Source organism: Furipterus horrens, unplaced genomic scaffold, assembly GCF_987537825.1.
Source record: "Furipterus horrens unplaced genomic scaffold, mFurHor1.1.pri manual_scaffold_4, whole genome shotgun sequence".
Classification (NCBI taxonomy): Eukaryota; Metazoa; Chordata; class Mammalia; order Chiroptera; family Furipteridae; genus Furipterus; species Furipterus horrens.
Genome location: NW_028327174.1, coordinates 97736588 through 97751889, shown reverse-complemented (window position 1 = coordinate 97751889; position 15302 = coordinate 97736588). Strand labels below are relative to the sequence as shown.

The following is a 15302-nucleotide window of genomic DNA, read 5'->3' as shown; positions in this document are numbered from 1 at the left end:
CACTTCCCTCTCCCACCAGGCTACACTCTGAAATGGGAATGGGAAAGAAGATGTCCCAACACATTTCAAGTTCATAATGGAGACAACAGAGCATCTACTGGGAAGGAGGTAGAGTGATGCTGACACTTGAGGACAACTCTGGAGGCTGGTCTGAGGTTGTAGGGTCAGTATCAGGAGATACTGTTTACCCTGACCTCCAGGAGAAGTAAGTCCATGCATGGCAGTTACATGTATATATGGCAGTTACGTATATGGCAGTTACATATGTGTGTTTGAGTCTTTCAAACTGGTTGCTGGGTTGGAATGACCAATGACATCAGAGGCTTCTGAACCTCCTGATTGGAAGGATCCAACTCCGTGGTGCTAGGCAGTGGAGGTGGGCAACAGCCTATTCTCTCCAGTCCTGTGATCACCCACATTTCCTGAAAGAGAAGAGATTGAAAGAAGTCATGGCTGGCACCAACCCAAGTTTCAACTCTGACAACCTGAGCCCAAAGCCTAGTGCCTCTGGGTACCCCCTGGAGTTGAGAGTGATTCAGTTGAACCCAGGACAATCAGGTGAGGAAACGGGGCTGAGAGATTCGACAGGGTTGACATTAAGGAGGAAGTGGGGCCTGAGTAGGGTGTGTGTGAAAGAAAGGAGAGATTCAGAGCACCAGAGACTGGGGGAGACTACAGGAGCTGGGGACCAGGATATCCCCATGAAAGGAAAGCCTGGGAAGCAAGCAAGGAGGGCTAGGAGATGAAATTCAAAGATGAGAGAAGGGAAGGAAAGAAACAATGAGGGTTCTTTTATCCCCCTTCAATGGGAGAAACAACCTCAAACAAGAAAGAATTTTGAGGAGAGATGAAGAACAACAGAAAGGTGAATTTGTGGGGTGGGGGTAGTTGGACATCACCAAAGGAGGGAGATGAAGAGATGGCTGGGGAGAAGGCCAGTAGTCTGTGAGACTGGAGAGAATGGAGGAGTTGGTTCTTAGGGGTGGGGTGGATAGGTGGGGTGGAGGAGTGGTCGGATTTAGGTGACCAGTAGCTCAATTCCAAAGGCAAACGCCTTATATTGTACCCTGGGTTCTTTATTCAGGCCCCTGTGTGAATTCCAGCCGCCCTGCTCGGACCACTGGAGCAAAGAGGAAGAGGGAGCGGTCAGCAAAGCGGGAAGCACAGGAGACCGCTCCTGGGCCTAACATCTGGTTGATAGAGGAACTGGGTGGTCTGAAAATGAAATTGAGAAGAAAGCAAGTGTCCACGGTACTGCTGGAACACCATGAGGCTTTTGCCAGGTTGCTCAGTAAGAAGATACCCTGGAGAGCACCCTTCTATCCTATTCTTAAAAAACAACTTTTCTTTAATGCTTTATGGATTATGCTGTTACAGTCATCCCAATTTCTTTTCCCTTTGTTCCCCTCCACCCAGTGATCTCCCCCTCTTGTTGTCCCCTCCAGTCCATGCCCATTGGTTGTGCATATAGTTCTTCTCAACAGCTTCCTGTCTACTCCACTCCCTCCTACTATGCTTCTTAATTCCTACATCATCTCCCTCCCTTTTCCCCCTCACCCCTCCCCGCTGACCTCCCCCCAAAATGTTCCCCATACCTATAATTCTTTCCCCACTCTCGTTGCCTACTTAGTTTGTCTTTGTTTTGATTCCCTAGCTTCTGTTGTTGATTGTTGTGATGCAGTTTTCATTTTAATGTTCATAGTTTTGATCCTCTTTCTCCTAAACAAGTCCCTTTAACATTTCATATAACAGTGGTTTGGATCTGATGAACTCCTTCAGTTTTACTTTGTCCTGGAAGCACTTTCTCTGCCCTTCTATTCTGAATGACAGCTTCGCTGGATAGAGTAATCATGGTTGTAGGTTTTTGCTTTGCATTACTTTGAATATTTCTTGCTAGTCCCTTCTTGCCTGCAGAGTTTCTTGTGAGAAATCAGCTGAGAGTCTAATTGGGACCCCTTTGTGCGTAATTCTCTTCTTCTCTCTTGGGGCTTTTAAGATTCTCTCTTTATCCTTAATTTTTGACATTTTGATTATAATGTGTCTTGGTGTGGTTCTCCGTGGGTCCAGGTTTTTGGAACTCTCTGTGCTTCCTGGACCTGTAAGTCTATTTCCATCCCCAGGTTAGGGAAGTTTTGCTTCATTATTTTTTCACATAATTTTTCAATTTCTAGTTATTCTTCTTCACCTTCTGGCAACTCTGTGATTCAGGTGTTGGTCCGCTTATAGCTGTCCCACAGGTTTCTGAGACTCTCCTCATTTTCCTCACTTTTTGTTTCCTCTTTCTGCACTGGTTGACTGTTTGTTCCTTCCTTATGTTTCGATTTGTTGATTTGATCCCTGGTTTTCTTTCCCTCACCACTAGTTTCATATGTGTGTTTGTTCATTTCAGCAGGACTAGCCTTCATTCCTTCCCCGTCTTATTTAAGTTCTGCTGTTATGTCTGTAAGCATTTTTATAACCAAAGCTCTGAACTGAGCCTCAGAAAGATTATCTATCTGCTGGTCCGTTAGATTAGATATTTGCTGTCTGGTCAGCTTCGTTACCGGGGTCTCTATCATGATCTGTACCATCCTGACAGTTTTGTGTTTACCTTTGCTTCCTGGGTGGGGCTGTGACACCTCCTACCCTATAGGGGGTGGAGCCCCGTGCACTCATCACAACCAGGCGTCCTGTCTCACCACATTGTGGCGTTTTCTGTGGGGGTGGGGATCCAAGATGGATTCCTGCTGTTCACTCTCTGCTGAGAGACCAGGAGCCTCCTCCTCCATTGTCATGCCCTCCAGCCCTCACAGTCCAAGGCCATGGGGGTCTGCCTTCCCCAGCGTTGGAATCGCAAGCTGACAGGTTTGGTCTGCAGCGGGGGTGCTTCCCAGGTGTTTCTCGCCTCCCCTTAAATATGTGTGTCTATCCCTCCACCATTGCCACAGCTGCCGCCACCAACACAGCTTCACCCCTCCTACCCGTCCGGACGAGCACCACTTCTTTATAACTTCATACATTGGACTGCCATGTAGCTTTGTTTTCTGGAACTTCTAGTTATTTCTGGTTTTGCGGTAGTTGTATTCCTTCTTAGTTGTGGAGGGAGACAGAGTGTATCAATCTAGGCCTCCATCTTGGCTACAAAAAAAAAAAAAAAATCCCAAAACAAAAAACAAAAAAAAGCAACTTTTAATAACTGTACTTTTCCAACAGAAAAGAAATCCCTGCTAGTTGGTGCGCTCGCTTTCCTAGGAGGGCTCCCTATTGATTCTCACTGGGGACAGTGATGAGGATTAGATTAGACTTGAAAAGGGTTTGCACTTGGGATGAGATGGCTTGTATTGTACCTTCTGAGACTCTTAGCTCTGACTGGCCTTTTGAATCTAAATACCTTCATGTGTGTAAGGGGAGATAATGAGGCCATCTTCATGCCCTGATGTGCCTATCAACAGAGAAATGACGGAATGGCTATGGTGTCAGCAGGGGTGCATCCGTGTGTGATGAGGGAGCAGCACTGATTCCTTAAGATCTGAGTTATGCAGATATGCTGTCACCCTCCTGTCACTCGGTCCCCCCAGGCTGGGTGGGTGGGGGTGGTGTCACCCCTACTTCCTTGCCTGGGGAACAATCTCCTGTATCGCTCCTCCTGGCAGCCTCACCCTTGGCCCCAGTCCTTAGCCTTCCCCAGGAGGGGCACAGTTACCCACTTGGCCCTGGAATGCTTCCATGGCAACTCTTGTTGCTGTCGTCAAGCTAACATATGCGCTCTCTTCACAGGGGATGCTGTTATCAAAGGGTTCCTCGAATGGGATGTGAGGCTGAGAATGTCAGATAAGGTAAGAGGTATTCCTGCTCTACCACTGATCCTCCGATGCAGGGGGCAGTTTCCTGAGCCCACAGTTATGTCTCCAACTGGATGCCTTGTCACCACTTGCCTTCGGGGGCCCAGGTGTTTCTTGCAGTGTGGATGGGATCCCTGCCTCTACCCCTGCTCCTCTGGGATCTGAGCCCAAGGCTTGTCCCTACAGTTGTTGGCACATCGAGTCCCCTTTTCTCTCAGCTCCTGGGGACTCCCCTTTGCCCCAGCTTCTCAGAGATCCTCCTGATGCTGGCTGTCCCAAACACACACTCTGAAACCCTCAGTGCTTGCCATCCTGGGAGCATCAACCTTTCCCTCATACCGCTGTTCTTCCTCTTTCACTAAGTGAGTCCTTGTGTATGTTTCCTCCCTCTTTCCGCCAGTACCTCCTGACAATGGTTGTGGCCTACTTCAGCCGTGCAGGCCTCTTCTCCTGGCAGTACCAACGAGTCCATTTTTTCCTGGCCCTGTGAGTATTGTGCAGAATCCCATCAGTCATTTTCATCCTCTGGGGATCGCAGGGACAGGAGTGGGTCTCCAACCTCTCATCTATTTTTACCCTATTTCTTCTGTGTACTCTGCATATGAACTTGATAGGACTGTAGTATAGTGTTTCTTATACTGTTCTTAGGAAAAGCTAACAACACTAATGTCAGTTAAAAGACTGAAGAAAACAAAAGAAAACATAAAAGTGTCCTAAAGATTTGACTCCACCCTTCCCCTGAGTAAATAGGCTTGAGACAAACCATTTCTAAGTCTTCTCCCCCACATCCTGCCACACCTCTTAACAATACCAAATGTAATGGTCCTTCTCCTCAACTCAGACCCTCATTATATAATACAGATCTATTGTGAAATGCTCGCCCCGTGTCCCTGATCAGCTTGCTCAATTGTTTGGAGTGTCGGTCCAGTCCCCCAAAATGTTGCGGGTTCAATCCTGGTCAGTGCTCCTGCAGGAGCAACCAATTCATGTTTCTCTCTCACATCAATGTTTTTCTCTCTCTAAACCAGTACACATCTCCTCAGCTGAGGAGAAAAAACAGTAAGACCCAGGGATGTTTCTTATGAGCCTGCCTGAATATACTTCTAAACACAGGTCTAACCACTTCACCATCCCCCCACCGAACAATTCCACTGGCTAATTTTGTTCTAAATAGAGACCAGAGTTCTCATTTTGAAATCAGCTCTCTCTACAATCTCCATCAAATTTGTTTACCACCCTGACATTCCCTTCTTCGTTTCACACTCTTCCTAACACCCTTCCCTGATTGTATATTGTATTTTCTGTCTTAGTATTTTTACACATATGTAATTGAAAGACATGATTTCTCCTTAAACTAACTCAAACACCAAAAGCTTCGGACCCTCTGACTTCTGCACCCCAGTAGCAAAAGTTAAAAATTTAAAAAAAAATTTTTAAAAAATCAATGGCTTCTTAAAACACTCAGCACTATTCTTTTCATGTTGCAAAGTTGACATTATATTGAGTCTCTGAGGTAATCAGTTTTGCACTTGACTAGAAGACAAAGCATTCAGTCATTCATTCTATAAAACCTTATAAAGTGTATCTCCAGTGCCAGGGAATGTGAGAATGGGAGAATTCAAGAAGGGCTGCTGAGTGACTGTGCCAAGGAACCAAGTCCTCTCTGTCATTTGATAGGAAATGATGAATACTGAAATAGACCAGTTTGGTCCCTGCCCACAGGAGCTGTCTAGGGACTTAGACTACAGAGAGACAGGTGTGTGCACACACAGCAGGTTCAAGGAAGGGGGTGGGCTTCCCTACTGAATTATTGTATCTGTATCTTCAAGGTATGAGAGGGGCTCTTCAGATCCTTGCTCAGCAGGGGCTTCTTTTTTTTTTTACAGCGGTTTTATTATTCAACAGTATCCCATTTGAATCCTGGTTTTGCCACTTCTGACTTCCATGACCACTGGGCCACTTAAAGTTTCCCAGCCTCAATGTCATTATAATGGGATTAGAGAGATGAAACACAACCTCCTATTAGCGTGGTTGCAAGGTTAGAGATCATGGATGTGGGGGGCCTGGCAAGAGCCTAGCTTATTAAAAACTTAATATGTGTTGGCTGTTCTGATAGAAAGGACTGGGCAGGATTTCTCTGCTCAGGGTGAGCGAAGACCTGCTTCCCCAGGTCTGTGAGCCTAAACTGAGCATTCTTTCCTTTTGGTCCTAATGGTTGTTTTATTTTTTGGCCCTAATGGCCATTTTAATTTATTTTTTGGTTCAGTCTCCATGCGGCTTTTCCTGTAAATTCTTGTTTATAAGACTTCTGTCCAGCTAGCCTTCAGTTGGCTATTCAGGTTGATTCTTCTACATTTTAGTTATAATTCCAGTTTGGTCCTGGGAGGAGATGAGTGTAACTTCTACCTACTCTACTGCCTTCTTGAATCCTGATTTTTTTTTTTTCTTTCAAGATTTTATTTAATTATTTTTAGAGCGAGGGGAGGGGAGGAAGAATGCGAGGGAGAGAAACATCAATGTGTGGCTGCCTTTCACACGCCTCTAACTGGAGATATGGCCCAGAACCCAGTCATGTGCCCTGACTGGGAATCAAACCTTCAGCAGTGGCTTCTTGATGACTGGGAAGCACTCTGTGACCCCGGATGGTGCTCCTGTGGGTCCTGTGTGCAGGTGATCCAGTCTGTGTCCTTTCTGGGAAGCTGACTTCAGGCAGGGGTCCTTTCCATCCTGCTCCCAACTGACACCCTGATGGCTTTCCTCAGCTACCTGGCCCTTGATATGGAAGAGGATTACGCCCCTAAACAGGCCATTTTTTCCTTCCTCTATGGGGACAACAACTGCTCCCGGCGTCCCTTGTTCCACAAACTGCGATTTCAATTCTTTCGCTCAATGGGCTGCAGGGCATGGGTCACCAAGGAAGAGTGCGAAGAGGTAGGTGGGCTGTGGAGATTTGGTGGAGGGGGGTGCCAGACTAGAGAGAGAAGGGATTGTGGGGCATCACAGCTGGGATTCGAGGATGAGAGAGATTTGGGGGCCAGACAAGAGGAGGGACATGGGTCCACCCGGAGAGTCCTCACCTTTTCAGGGACTGTTTGTCTTTCCAGATCCAGGCCTTTGATCCTGAGCTCTGGGTGTGGGGGCGAGATCGTGCCCTCCTTTTTGAGACCCCAAAGGCTAAGGTAGGTTTGAAGGAAGGTAGGGCCACAGGTACAGAAGGAATGATTTGTGGTCTCTTTAGGGAATATGAGACATTTAACTGCAGGACCCATGATCATCAACCCCACCCCTGCCCATCACCCTCCCATACACTGTGAAGTACACCTGCCAGGCACACAGCCAGGCACTGACACAGCTGCCAGCCACAAGCTGACAACTACGCCCAGGAACCTCAGTGGCATGGGTGTGTGCCAGGACTCAGGATTTGGCTGACATCATTTTAATCAAAGCAACTGGGCCCAAGTAACAGCTTTGTTGAAATATTGAGTTTTGCGAAAAGTAAGTTTCCAAATTTTTCCATATACTGTGTTTTTACTTCTTGCTGTTAATTCACTTGGGCCTAACATCCTTCAGGAATACCAACTATAGAAACTTATCTACAAAAAGTAAATGTGTAACAGTAGGATATTACATGGTACAGTTTCTATATCCAACAATAAAAAATAAATCATGACTAGTTCTATCTTCATCCAAATTTACTCTCCAACAAATTGCTTATGGCCACAGTACTGTGTTCTTCATTTCTCCTGGCTCACCAGTTTCTCCATTTGCACAAGTCTACCTTTTCCCCTCAAGTTAATGGTCTCAGAGGTTGGTCAGAATGAGCAAAGGTTGAAAAATACTAGCTCTGCCAAGGCTCACTATCATATACACCTTAGACTTAAAGCTTTGGGCAGAGCAACAGGCACAGATTTGGTTTCAGCCTTGTGAACTAGCTATCTCAGACCCTTCTGGATGCCATAACAAAAGACCACAGACTGGGTGGCTTATAAAGCAGAGGCATTTCCTTCTCCCAGTTCTGGAGGCTGGAGGTCTGAGATCAAATGCTGGCACAGTTGGGTTCTGGTGAGGATCCTCATCTGTGACGCACTCAGGCAGCCAACTCCCTGCTGTGCACTTACATGGTGCAAGGGGCGAGGTAAGGCTCTGGGGTCTTTTCTAAGGACAATAGTCTCATCCATAAGAGCTCCACCCAATAACCTAATCACCTCCCAAAGGCCCCTACTTATTCTTTTTAAAATATCCTCTCCTGAGGACGTTTCTTGATTTTAGACAAAGAGGAAGGAAGAAAGAGGGACAAACATCGAGGTGAGAAGGGATCAAACCCAAAGCCTAGATACGTGCCCTGACTGGGGATCGAACCTGCAACCTTTTGGTGTATGGGAAGACGCTCCAACCAACTGAGCCACCATCACCCTAGGCATTATGAATTTGGGGGAACACAAGCACTGTGACTGTAGCACTAGCCAAGAGTAGACTAGGTATTATGGTTAAATTAGAATCCAGGGTGAGTGTTAGGGAGCAGGCCTCTGCTCCCACACTTTGTGATGTTGATGTGTCAGTAACGTTTGTAGTGTGATTCCAAGTTCAGATTTTGACGTGTACAAATGGACCATTGTGAATAAGGCAAAGCAGAACTCTTCTGATGTGTGCTGCTCCCTGAACAGGATCACATCGAGTCCTTGCTAGGAAGCAGGTTCCTGGGTATATTAAGTAATTTTTGGATTCAGGGTCATCAAACTTCAACAATCATAATGGGGACTTTTGGCCAAGATGGAGGCCTAGATAGACACACTGAATCTCCCTCCACAACGAAGAAGGAATACAACTACCTCAAAACTAGAGACAACCAGAAGTTCCAGAAAATTGAGCTGCATGGAAGTCCCACAAACAAAGATATAAAGAAGAAATAATCCAGACAGGTAGGATGGGCAGAGAGGATGTGGTGTGGTGGCAGCGGCAGCAGTAGCGGTAGCGGCAGGCCGGCAGAAAGCACAGTCACATGTTTTAAAAAGTGGGGAGGGACATCTGGGGAGCGCTCCCAGCACCAGACCAGACCCTGAAGGTCACAGCTCCAGTGCCAGGGTAAATAAAGCTTCATTGCTTCTGACTGTGAAAACTAGTGGGGGTTGGGGCAGAAGAGACTACTGGTCTCTCAGTAGAGGCCGCTTGTTTTAAGGGCCCCCGTGGTCCTAGAACATCCACAGACCCACCCACTCTGGGAACAACAGCCAGGGCAGCAGCTAGAGAGGCTCCAGTCCCATACGAAAGTGGGAGAAGTGCCTGGAAAAGGGGCAAGTCCTGAGCAAGTGGCATTGTTCTCTCTCAGACCCCTCCCCCACATACCCCACCACAACGTGATGAAACGGGTTGCCCTGTACTGATGAAAACCTAAGGCTCCACCCCTTACAACGTAACAGGTGAGACAGCTCTACCTAAGATACAGAGGCAAACAAACAAAGAAGCCTGTCAAGATGAGGAGACAGAGAAGTATGGACAAAAAGAGAGAACGGATCAAGGTTCCAGTGGGAAAACTAAATGATGAGGAGATAGCCAACCTAACAGCTGCTGAGTTCAAAACACTGGTGATAAAGATTCTGACAGGCTTGACAGATATGCTTAAGTACTGCAAATGCATAAGGGAAGAAGTGAAGGCTATGCTAAATGAAACGAAGGAAAACCCACACAAAACCATGGTGAAGGGAAGGAAACCGGGGTTCAAATCAGTGATTTGGAACATAAGGAAGAAAAAACAGTTAACCAGTACAGAACGAGGATACAAGAATTGCAAAAAATGAGGAGAGGCTTAGGAACCTCTGGGGCAACTTTAAATATGCCAACATTCAAATCAAAGGGGAGCCAGAAGGAGAAGAGGAAGAGCAAGAAATTGAAAGCTTATGTGAAAAAATAATGAAGGAAAACTCACCAAATTTGGCAAAGGAAATAGACAACTCCAAGAAGCGCAGAGAGTCCCAAACAAGCTAGACCCAAAGAGGACCACACCAAGAAACATCATAATTAAAATGCCAAAGGTTAAAGATAAAGAGAATCTTAAAAGCAGAAAGAGAAAAGCAGAGAGTTTCCAACAAAGGGTTGCCTATAAGACTATCAGCTGATTTCTCAAAAGGAACTTTGCAGGCAAGAAGGGACTGGCAAGAAGTATTCAAAGTGATGAAAAGCAAGGACTTACAACCAAGATTACTCTATCTAGCAAAGCTATCATTTACAATGGAAGGGCTGATAAAGTGCTTCCCAGACAAGTTAGCTAAAAGAGTTCATCCTCACCAAGCCATTATTATATGAAATGTTAAAGGGACTTATTGAAGAAAAAGAAGATCAACACTATGAACATTAAAATGACAACAAACTCACAACTATCAGCAACTGAATCTAAAAAATAAAAACAAAATCCAACTAAGCACACCAGGATAGGAACAGAATCATAGATATGAGGATCATGTGGAGTGTTATCCGCTGGGAGGGGGAAGGGGCAGAAGTGGGGAAATGGTGCAGGGATTAAAAAGCATAATTTGTTGGTGCAAAATAGGGGAAAGTTAAGAAGCCAAAGAACTTATATGCATAATCCATGGACATGAACTAAGGAGTATGGGATTGCTGGAGGGAAGTGGGGTACTGGGTGGAGGGAAGCGAAGGGCAAAAAAAAAAAAAAAATTGTGACAACATAATCAATAAAATATACTTAAGGGAACTTGTGGCAAAGATGGAAGCCTATACTGACAAGCTCCATCTCCCTCCACAACTAAGAAGGAATACAATGACTGCAAAACCAGAAATAACCAGAAGTTCCAGGAAATAAAGCTACATGGAGGTCCAACTTATGAAGTTATAAACAAGTGGTGTTTGTCCGGATGGGTAGGAGGGGGGAAGCTGGGGCAGAGCTCTAGATTAAGCTGTGCTGCCAGTGGCAGCTGCAGCGATGGTCAGCGGGACTGCAATAAGCACAGACAGCTGCATTTAAGAGGAGGTGAGAAGCGCTAGGGGAGGACCCCTGGCTACAGACCAGACCCATCAGCTTGCGATTCCAATGCCAGGGAAGGCAGACCCCCATTGCCTCGGACTGTGAGGCCCAGAGGACGTGGGGATGGAGGAGGAGGCTCCTGGTCTCTCAGCAGAGAGTGAACGGCAGGAATCCATCTTGGGCCCCCGCCCCCACACAAAGCGCCACAGTGTGGTGAGAAGGGTAACCCGGTAGTGAGGAGTGCACGGGGCTTCGCCCCCTATAGTGTAGGAGGTGTGACAACCCCACCCAAGAAGGAAAGGTAAACAAACCTGTCAGGATGGCAGGGATAATGATAGAGATTCCAATCACACAGCTGACTAGAAAGCGAATACACGAATCAATGGACGAACAGATAGATAATCTTTCTGAGGCTCAGTTCAGAGCTGTAGTTATAAGACAGCTTACAGAAATAACAGTAGGACTTAATCAAGATGGGGAGGGAATGAAGGTTAGTCCGGCTGAAATGAACAAAAACGCATACGAAATAAGTGGTGAGGGAAGGAAAACTAGGGATCAAATCAACAAATTGGAACATAGGGAAGGAACAAACAGTCAACCAGTGCAGAAAGAGGAAACAAAAAGTGAGGAAAATGAGGAAAAGCTCAGAAACCTCAGGGACAACTATAAGAGAGCAAATATCCGAATTCTAGGATTGCCAGAAGGTGAAGAAGAACTAGAAATGGAAAAATTATGTGAAAAAATAATTAAGCAAAACTTCCCGAACTTGGGAAAGGACATAGACTTACAGGTCCAGGAAGCACAGAGAGTTCCAAAAAAACTGGACCCAGGGAGAACCACACCAATACGCATTATAATCAAAATGTCAAAAATTAAAGATAAAGAGAGAATCTTAAAAGCAGCAAGAGAGAAGAAGAGAATTATGTACAAAGGAGTCCCAATTAGACTGTCAGCTGATTTCTCAAAGGAGACTCTGCAGGCAAGAAGGAACTGGCAAGAAATATTCAAAGTAATGCAAAGCAAAAACCTACAGCCATGATTACTCCATCAGCGAAGCTGTCATTCAGAATAGAAGGGCAGAGAAAGTGCTTCCAGGACAAAGTAAAACTGAAGGAGTTCATCAGATCCAAACCACTGTTATATGAGATGTTAAAGGGACTTATTTAGGAGAAAGGATCAAAACTATGAACATTAAAATGAAAACTGTATCACAACAACCAACAACAGAAGCTAGGGAATTGAAACAAAGGCAAACTAAGTAGGCAACGAGAGTGGGGAAAGAATTATAGGTATGGGTAACATTTTGGGGGGAGGTCAGCAGGGAGGGGGAAGGGGGAAAAGGGAGGGAGATGATGTAGGAATTAAGAAGCATAGTAGGAGGGAGTGGAGTAGACAGGAAGCTGTTGAGAAGAACTATATGCACAACCAATGGGCATGGACTAAGGGGGGGGGCGACAACTGGAAGGAAGGGGGTCCCTGAGTGGAGAGGAGAAGAGGGAAAAGAAATTGGGACAACTGTAACCACATAATCAATAAAACATTTAAAAAAATACTTTAAAAAATCATAATGGAAAAATAATGGTTTGAGAATGGTGCTAAGGATGAAGAATTAGAGATAAAATAGGACTTATAGGTTAGTCTAAACTCTGGCTAAAAGTGACTGAGAATTTAGATTATCTTCCTATCTGGAGAGCGGCCTGTTTGAAATGTTTCTCTCTCTTACTTCTAGGTCGCTGAGCCCAGGGGAGATTCCAGTGCTCAGCAGGAAGTGAATCCAGGCACTAATGACAGGCAGGAGGAAGGGAAAGAGGAGCCTCCTGTGCAGACAGTCTAACAGAGCCCAAAATATTCTCCAGTCAGGTGGACAGTTATCATGTTCTGCTCTTCAGAACACAAGAAACCAGGGCGTTTTCAGGTTTTACCCCTTCCTCAGTCAAAACCCAAATTTTCAGATAATTTCATTCATATCTCCTGAGGCAGAAGCTGGAAGTCCTGTTTTTCACACACTTGCTTGCAACAGTCTAGAGCCACCTGAAGGTGGAGTTTAGGTGTCAACATGAGAGGAAATACTTGAAAAGTATAAAATTAGAGCCATAAGAGTGTGATAGTTGTATGTATGCCATAAATTTTATTGATTTTCAAAATGTTCCCATAAGATCATATTTATTCTCATATTTAATATTTATATACTTTTGTTAGTTTTGAAATAGTCATAGTTTTGAAAACATGCTGTTCCTATTGAGTTTATTATGACATAACTGTTATACATAGGTACATTGAATTTTGTTTACACTTTCAGGAGGGGTTTTTGTGGTTTTATCTGTTGTATAATATTAATTATCTTACAGCTGTGTGGGCAGTTCCCCTATATTCTCATTAATATAAATTTTTATTGTTTGGTCTCTGTTATTGAGTCATGGGAATTCATTGTAATTTTTTAACTAGCCTGTGTGACATGTCTGTATGTTATTTTACATCACTGAAGAGCACAGTGCAATGCCTCTCTTGAGGAAATACAATAAAGATGAAGTTCTCACCTTTGTGATGTGTGTCATTGTACCAGTTTGACTAGCTGTTCACTGTCAAGTGACAATGAAGCATCATGGGGTGGCGATTACTCAACCAAACTTCTTTTTTTTTTTAAATATGTTTTATTGATTATACTGTTACAATTGTCCCAATTTCTTTTCTTTCTGCTCCCCTCCACCCAGTGACCCCCTTCCCTCCAGTTGTCCCCCGCTTTTAGTCCATGTCCATTGGTTGTGCATATAGTTCTTCTCAACCTCTTCCTGTCTACTCCATTCCCTCCTACTATGCTTCTTAATTCCTGTCCCATCTCCCTCCCTTTCCCCTTCTCTCCCCCGCTGACCTCCCCCCAAAATGTTCCCATACCTATAATTCTTTTCCCACTCTCGTTGCCTACTTAGTCTGCCTTTGTTTCAGTTCTCTAGCTTCTGTTGTTGGTTGTTGTGATATAGTTTTCATTTTAATGTTCATAGTTTTGATCCTTTCTCTCCTAAACAAGTCCCTTTAACATTTCATATAACAGTGGTTTGGATCTGATGAACTCCTTCAGTTTTACTTTGTCCTGGAAGCACTTTCTCTGCCCTTCTATTCTGAATGAGAGTTTTGCTGGATAGAGTATTTGTGGCTGTAGGTTTTTGCTTTGCATTACTTTGAATATTTCTTGCCAGTTCCTTCTTGCCTGCAGGGTCTCCTTTGAGAAATCAGCTGATAGTGTAATTGGGACCCCTTTGCACATGATTCTTTTCTTTTCTCTTGCTGCTTTTAAGATTCTCTCTTTATGTTTAATTTTTGACATTTTGATTATAATGTGTCTTGTAGTGGTTCTCCCTGGGTCCAGTTTTTTTGGAACTCTCTGTGCTTCCTGGACCTGTAAGTCTATGTCCTTCCCCAAGTTAGGGAAGTTCTGCTTCATTATTTTTTCATATGATTTTTCAATTTCTATTTCTTCTTCTTCGCCCTCTGGCAATCCCACAATTCGAACGTTCATTCCCAGAGGTTTCTGAGCCTCTCCTTGTATTCCTCTCTTTTTGTTTCCTCTTTCTGCACTGGTTGACTGTTTGTTCCTCCCTATGTCCCGGTTTGTTGATTTGATCTCTGGTTTTCATTTCCTCACCACTTGTCTCATATGTGTTTTCGGTCGTTTCAGTATGACTAGCTTTCATTCGTTTCCCGTCTTGTTCCAAATCTTTTAATTCTGTAAGCTACCTTATGACTATAGCTCTGAACTGAGCCTCAGTAAGATTTCCTATTTGCTCATCGGTTAGGTCCCTCATCTGCTGCCTGGTGAGCTGCGTCACTGGAATTTCAATCATAGTCTGCTTCATCCTGACAGTTTCTTCCTGGGCAGGCTGTAGGGGGCGGAGCCCCGTGCATTCGTCACTACCCGGCGACCAGCGACCTTTTTCATCACTCTGTGGCACTTTGTGTGGGTGTGGGGGTCCAAGATGAATTCCTGTCATTACTCTCCGCTGAGAGACCAGCTCATAGTCCAAGACAATGGAGGGTCTGCCTTCCCCAGTGTTGGAATCGTGAGCTGCCAGGTCTCCACTGCAGCCAGGATTGCTCCCCTGGCATTTCTCGCAGTCCCGCCCCTATCCCCACTGCTACCGCAGACAGCACAACCTGACTTTTCTGTCCCAATTCCGATTTCGCCCCTCCTACTGCTGGTTTATAACTTTATATGTTGGGCTTCCATGTAGTTTTATTTTCTGGAATTTTAGGTTATCTTTGGTTTTGAGGTAGTTGTATTCCTACTTAGTTGTGGAGGGAGACAGAGCGTGTCAGTCTAAGCCTCCATCTTGGCCGGAAGTCTTCAACCAAACTTCTTAACTCTGAAAAGTAACCCTGAATTGTTTTGCACGTCAGTAGGAAAAACAAGAGGTTGAGGCAGATCCTAAGCTAGAGCCTGAGAGCAGGAGAGAAGGGCACGATATTGAGGTAGAAGAATGGGAAGAGCAGAGAGAAGGAAGAAAGCACCA

At 45.0% G+C, this 15302-nt stretch overlaps 1 protein-coding gene across 1 annotated transcript; it reads left to right on the top strand.

The window, feature by feature from the left end:
- Positions 1-449: 449 nt before the first annotated feature.
- Positions 450-12631, top strand: LOC150012509 (speedy protein E4-like). The gene is made up of 7 exons (XM_090275175.1): positions 450-558; positions 1085-1291; positions 3757-3815; positions 4222-4307; positions 6584-6752; positions 6926-7000; positions 12527-12631. Exons 1-7 carry the CDS (start codon positions 450-452, stop codon positions 12629-12631), a joined length of 810 nt encoding a protein of 269 aa, XP_090131301.1.
- The last annotated feature ends 2671 nt before the right edge of the window (positions 12632-15302 follow it).

Bases quoted from the DNA above. Each gene is read 5' to 3' on its own strand.
- LOC150012509 (XM_090275175.1), top strand. From the start codon at position 450: ATGGCTGGCACCAACCCAAGTTTCAACTCTGACAACCTGAGCCCAAAG. The intron at 3,816-4,221 runs GTAAGAGGTATT...TCTTTCCGCCAG, and splicing joins GGCTGAGAATGTCAGATAAG to TACCTCCTGACAATGGTTGT. The intron at 6,753-6,925 runs GTAGGTGGGCTG...TTGTCTTTCCAG, and splicing joins CCAAGGAAGAGTGCGAAGAG to ATCCAGGCCTTTGATCCTGA.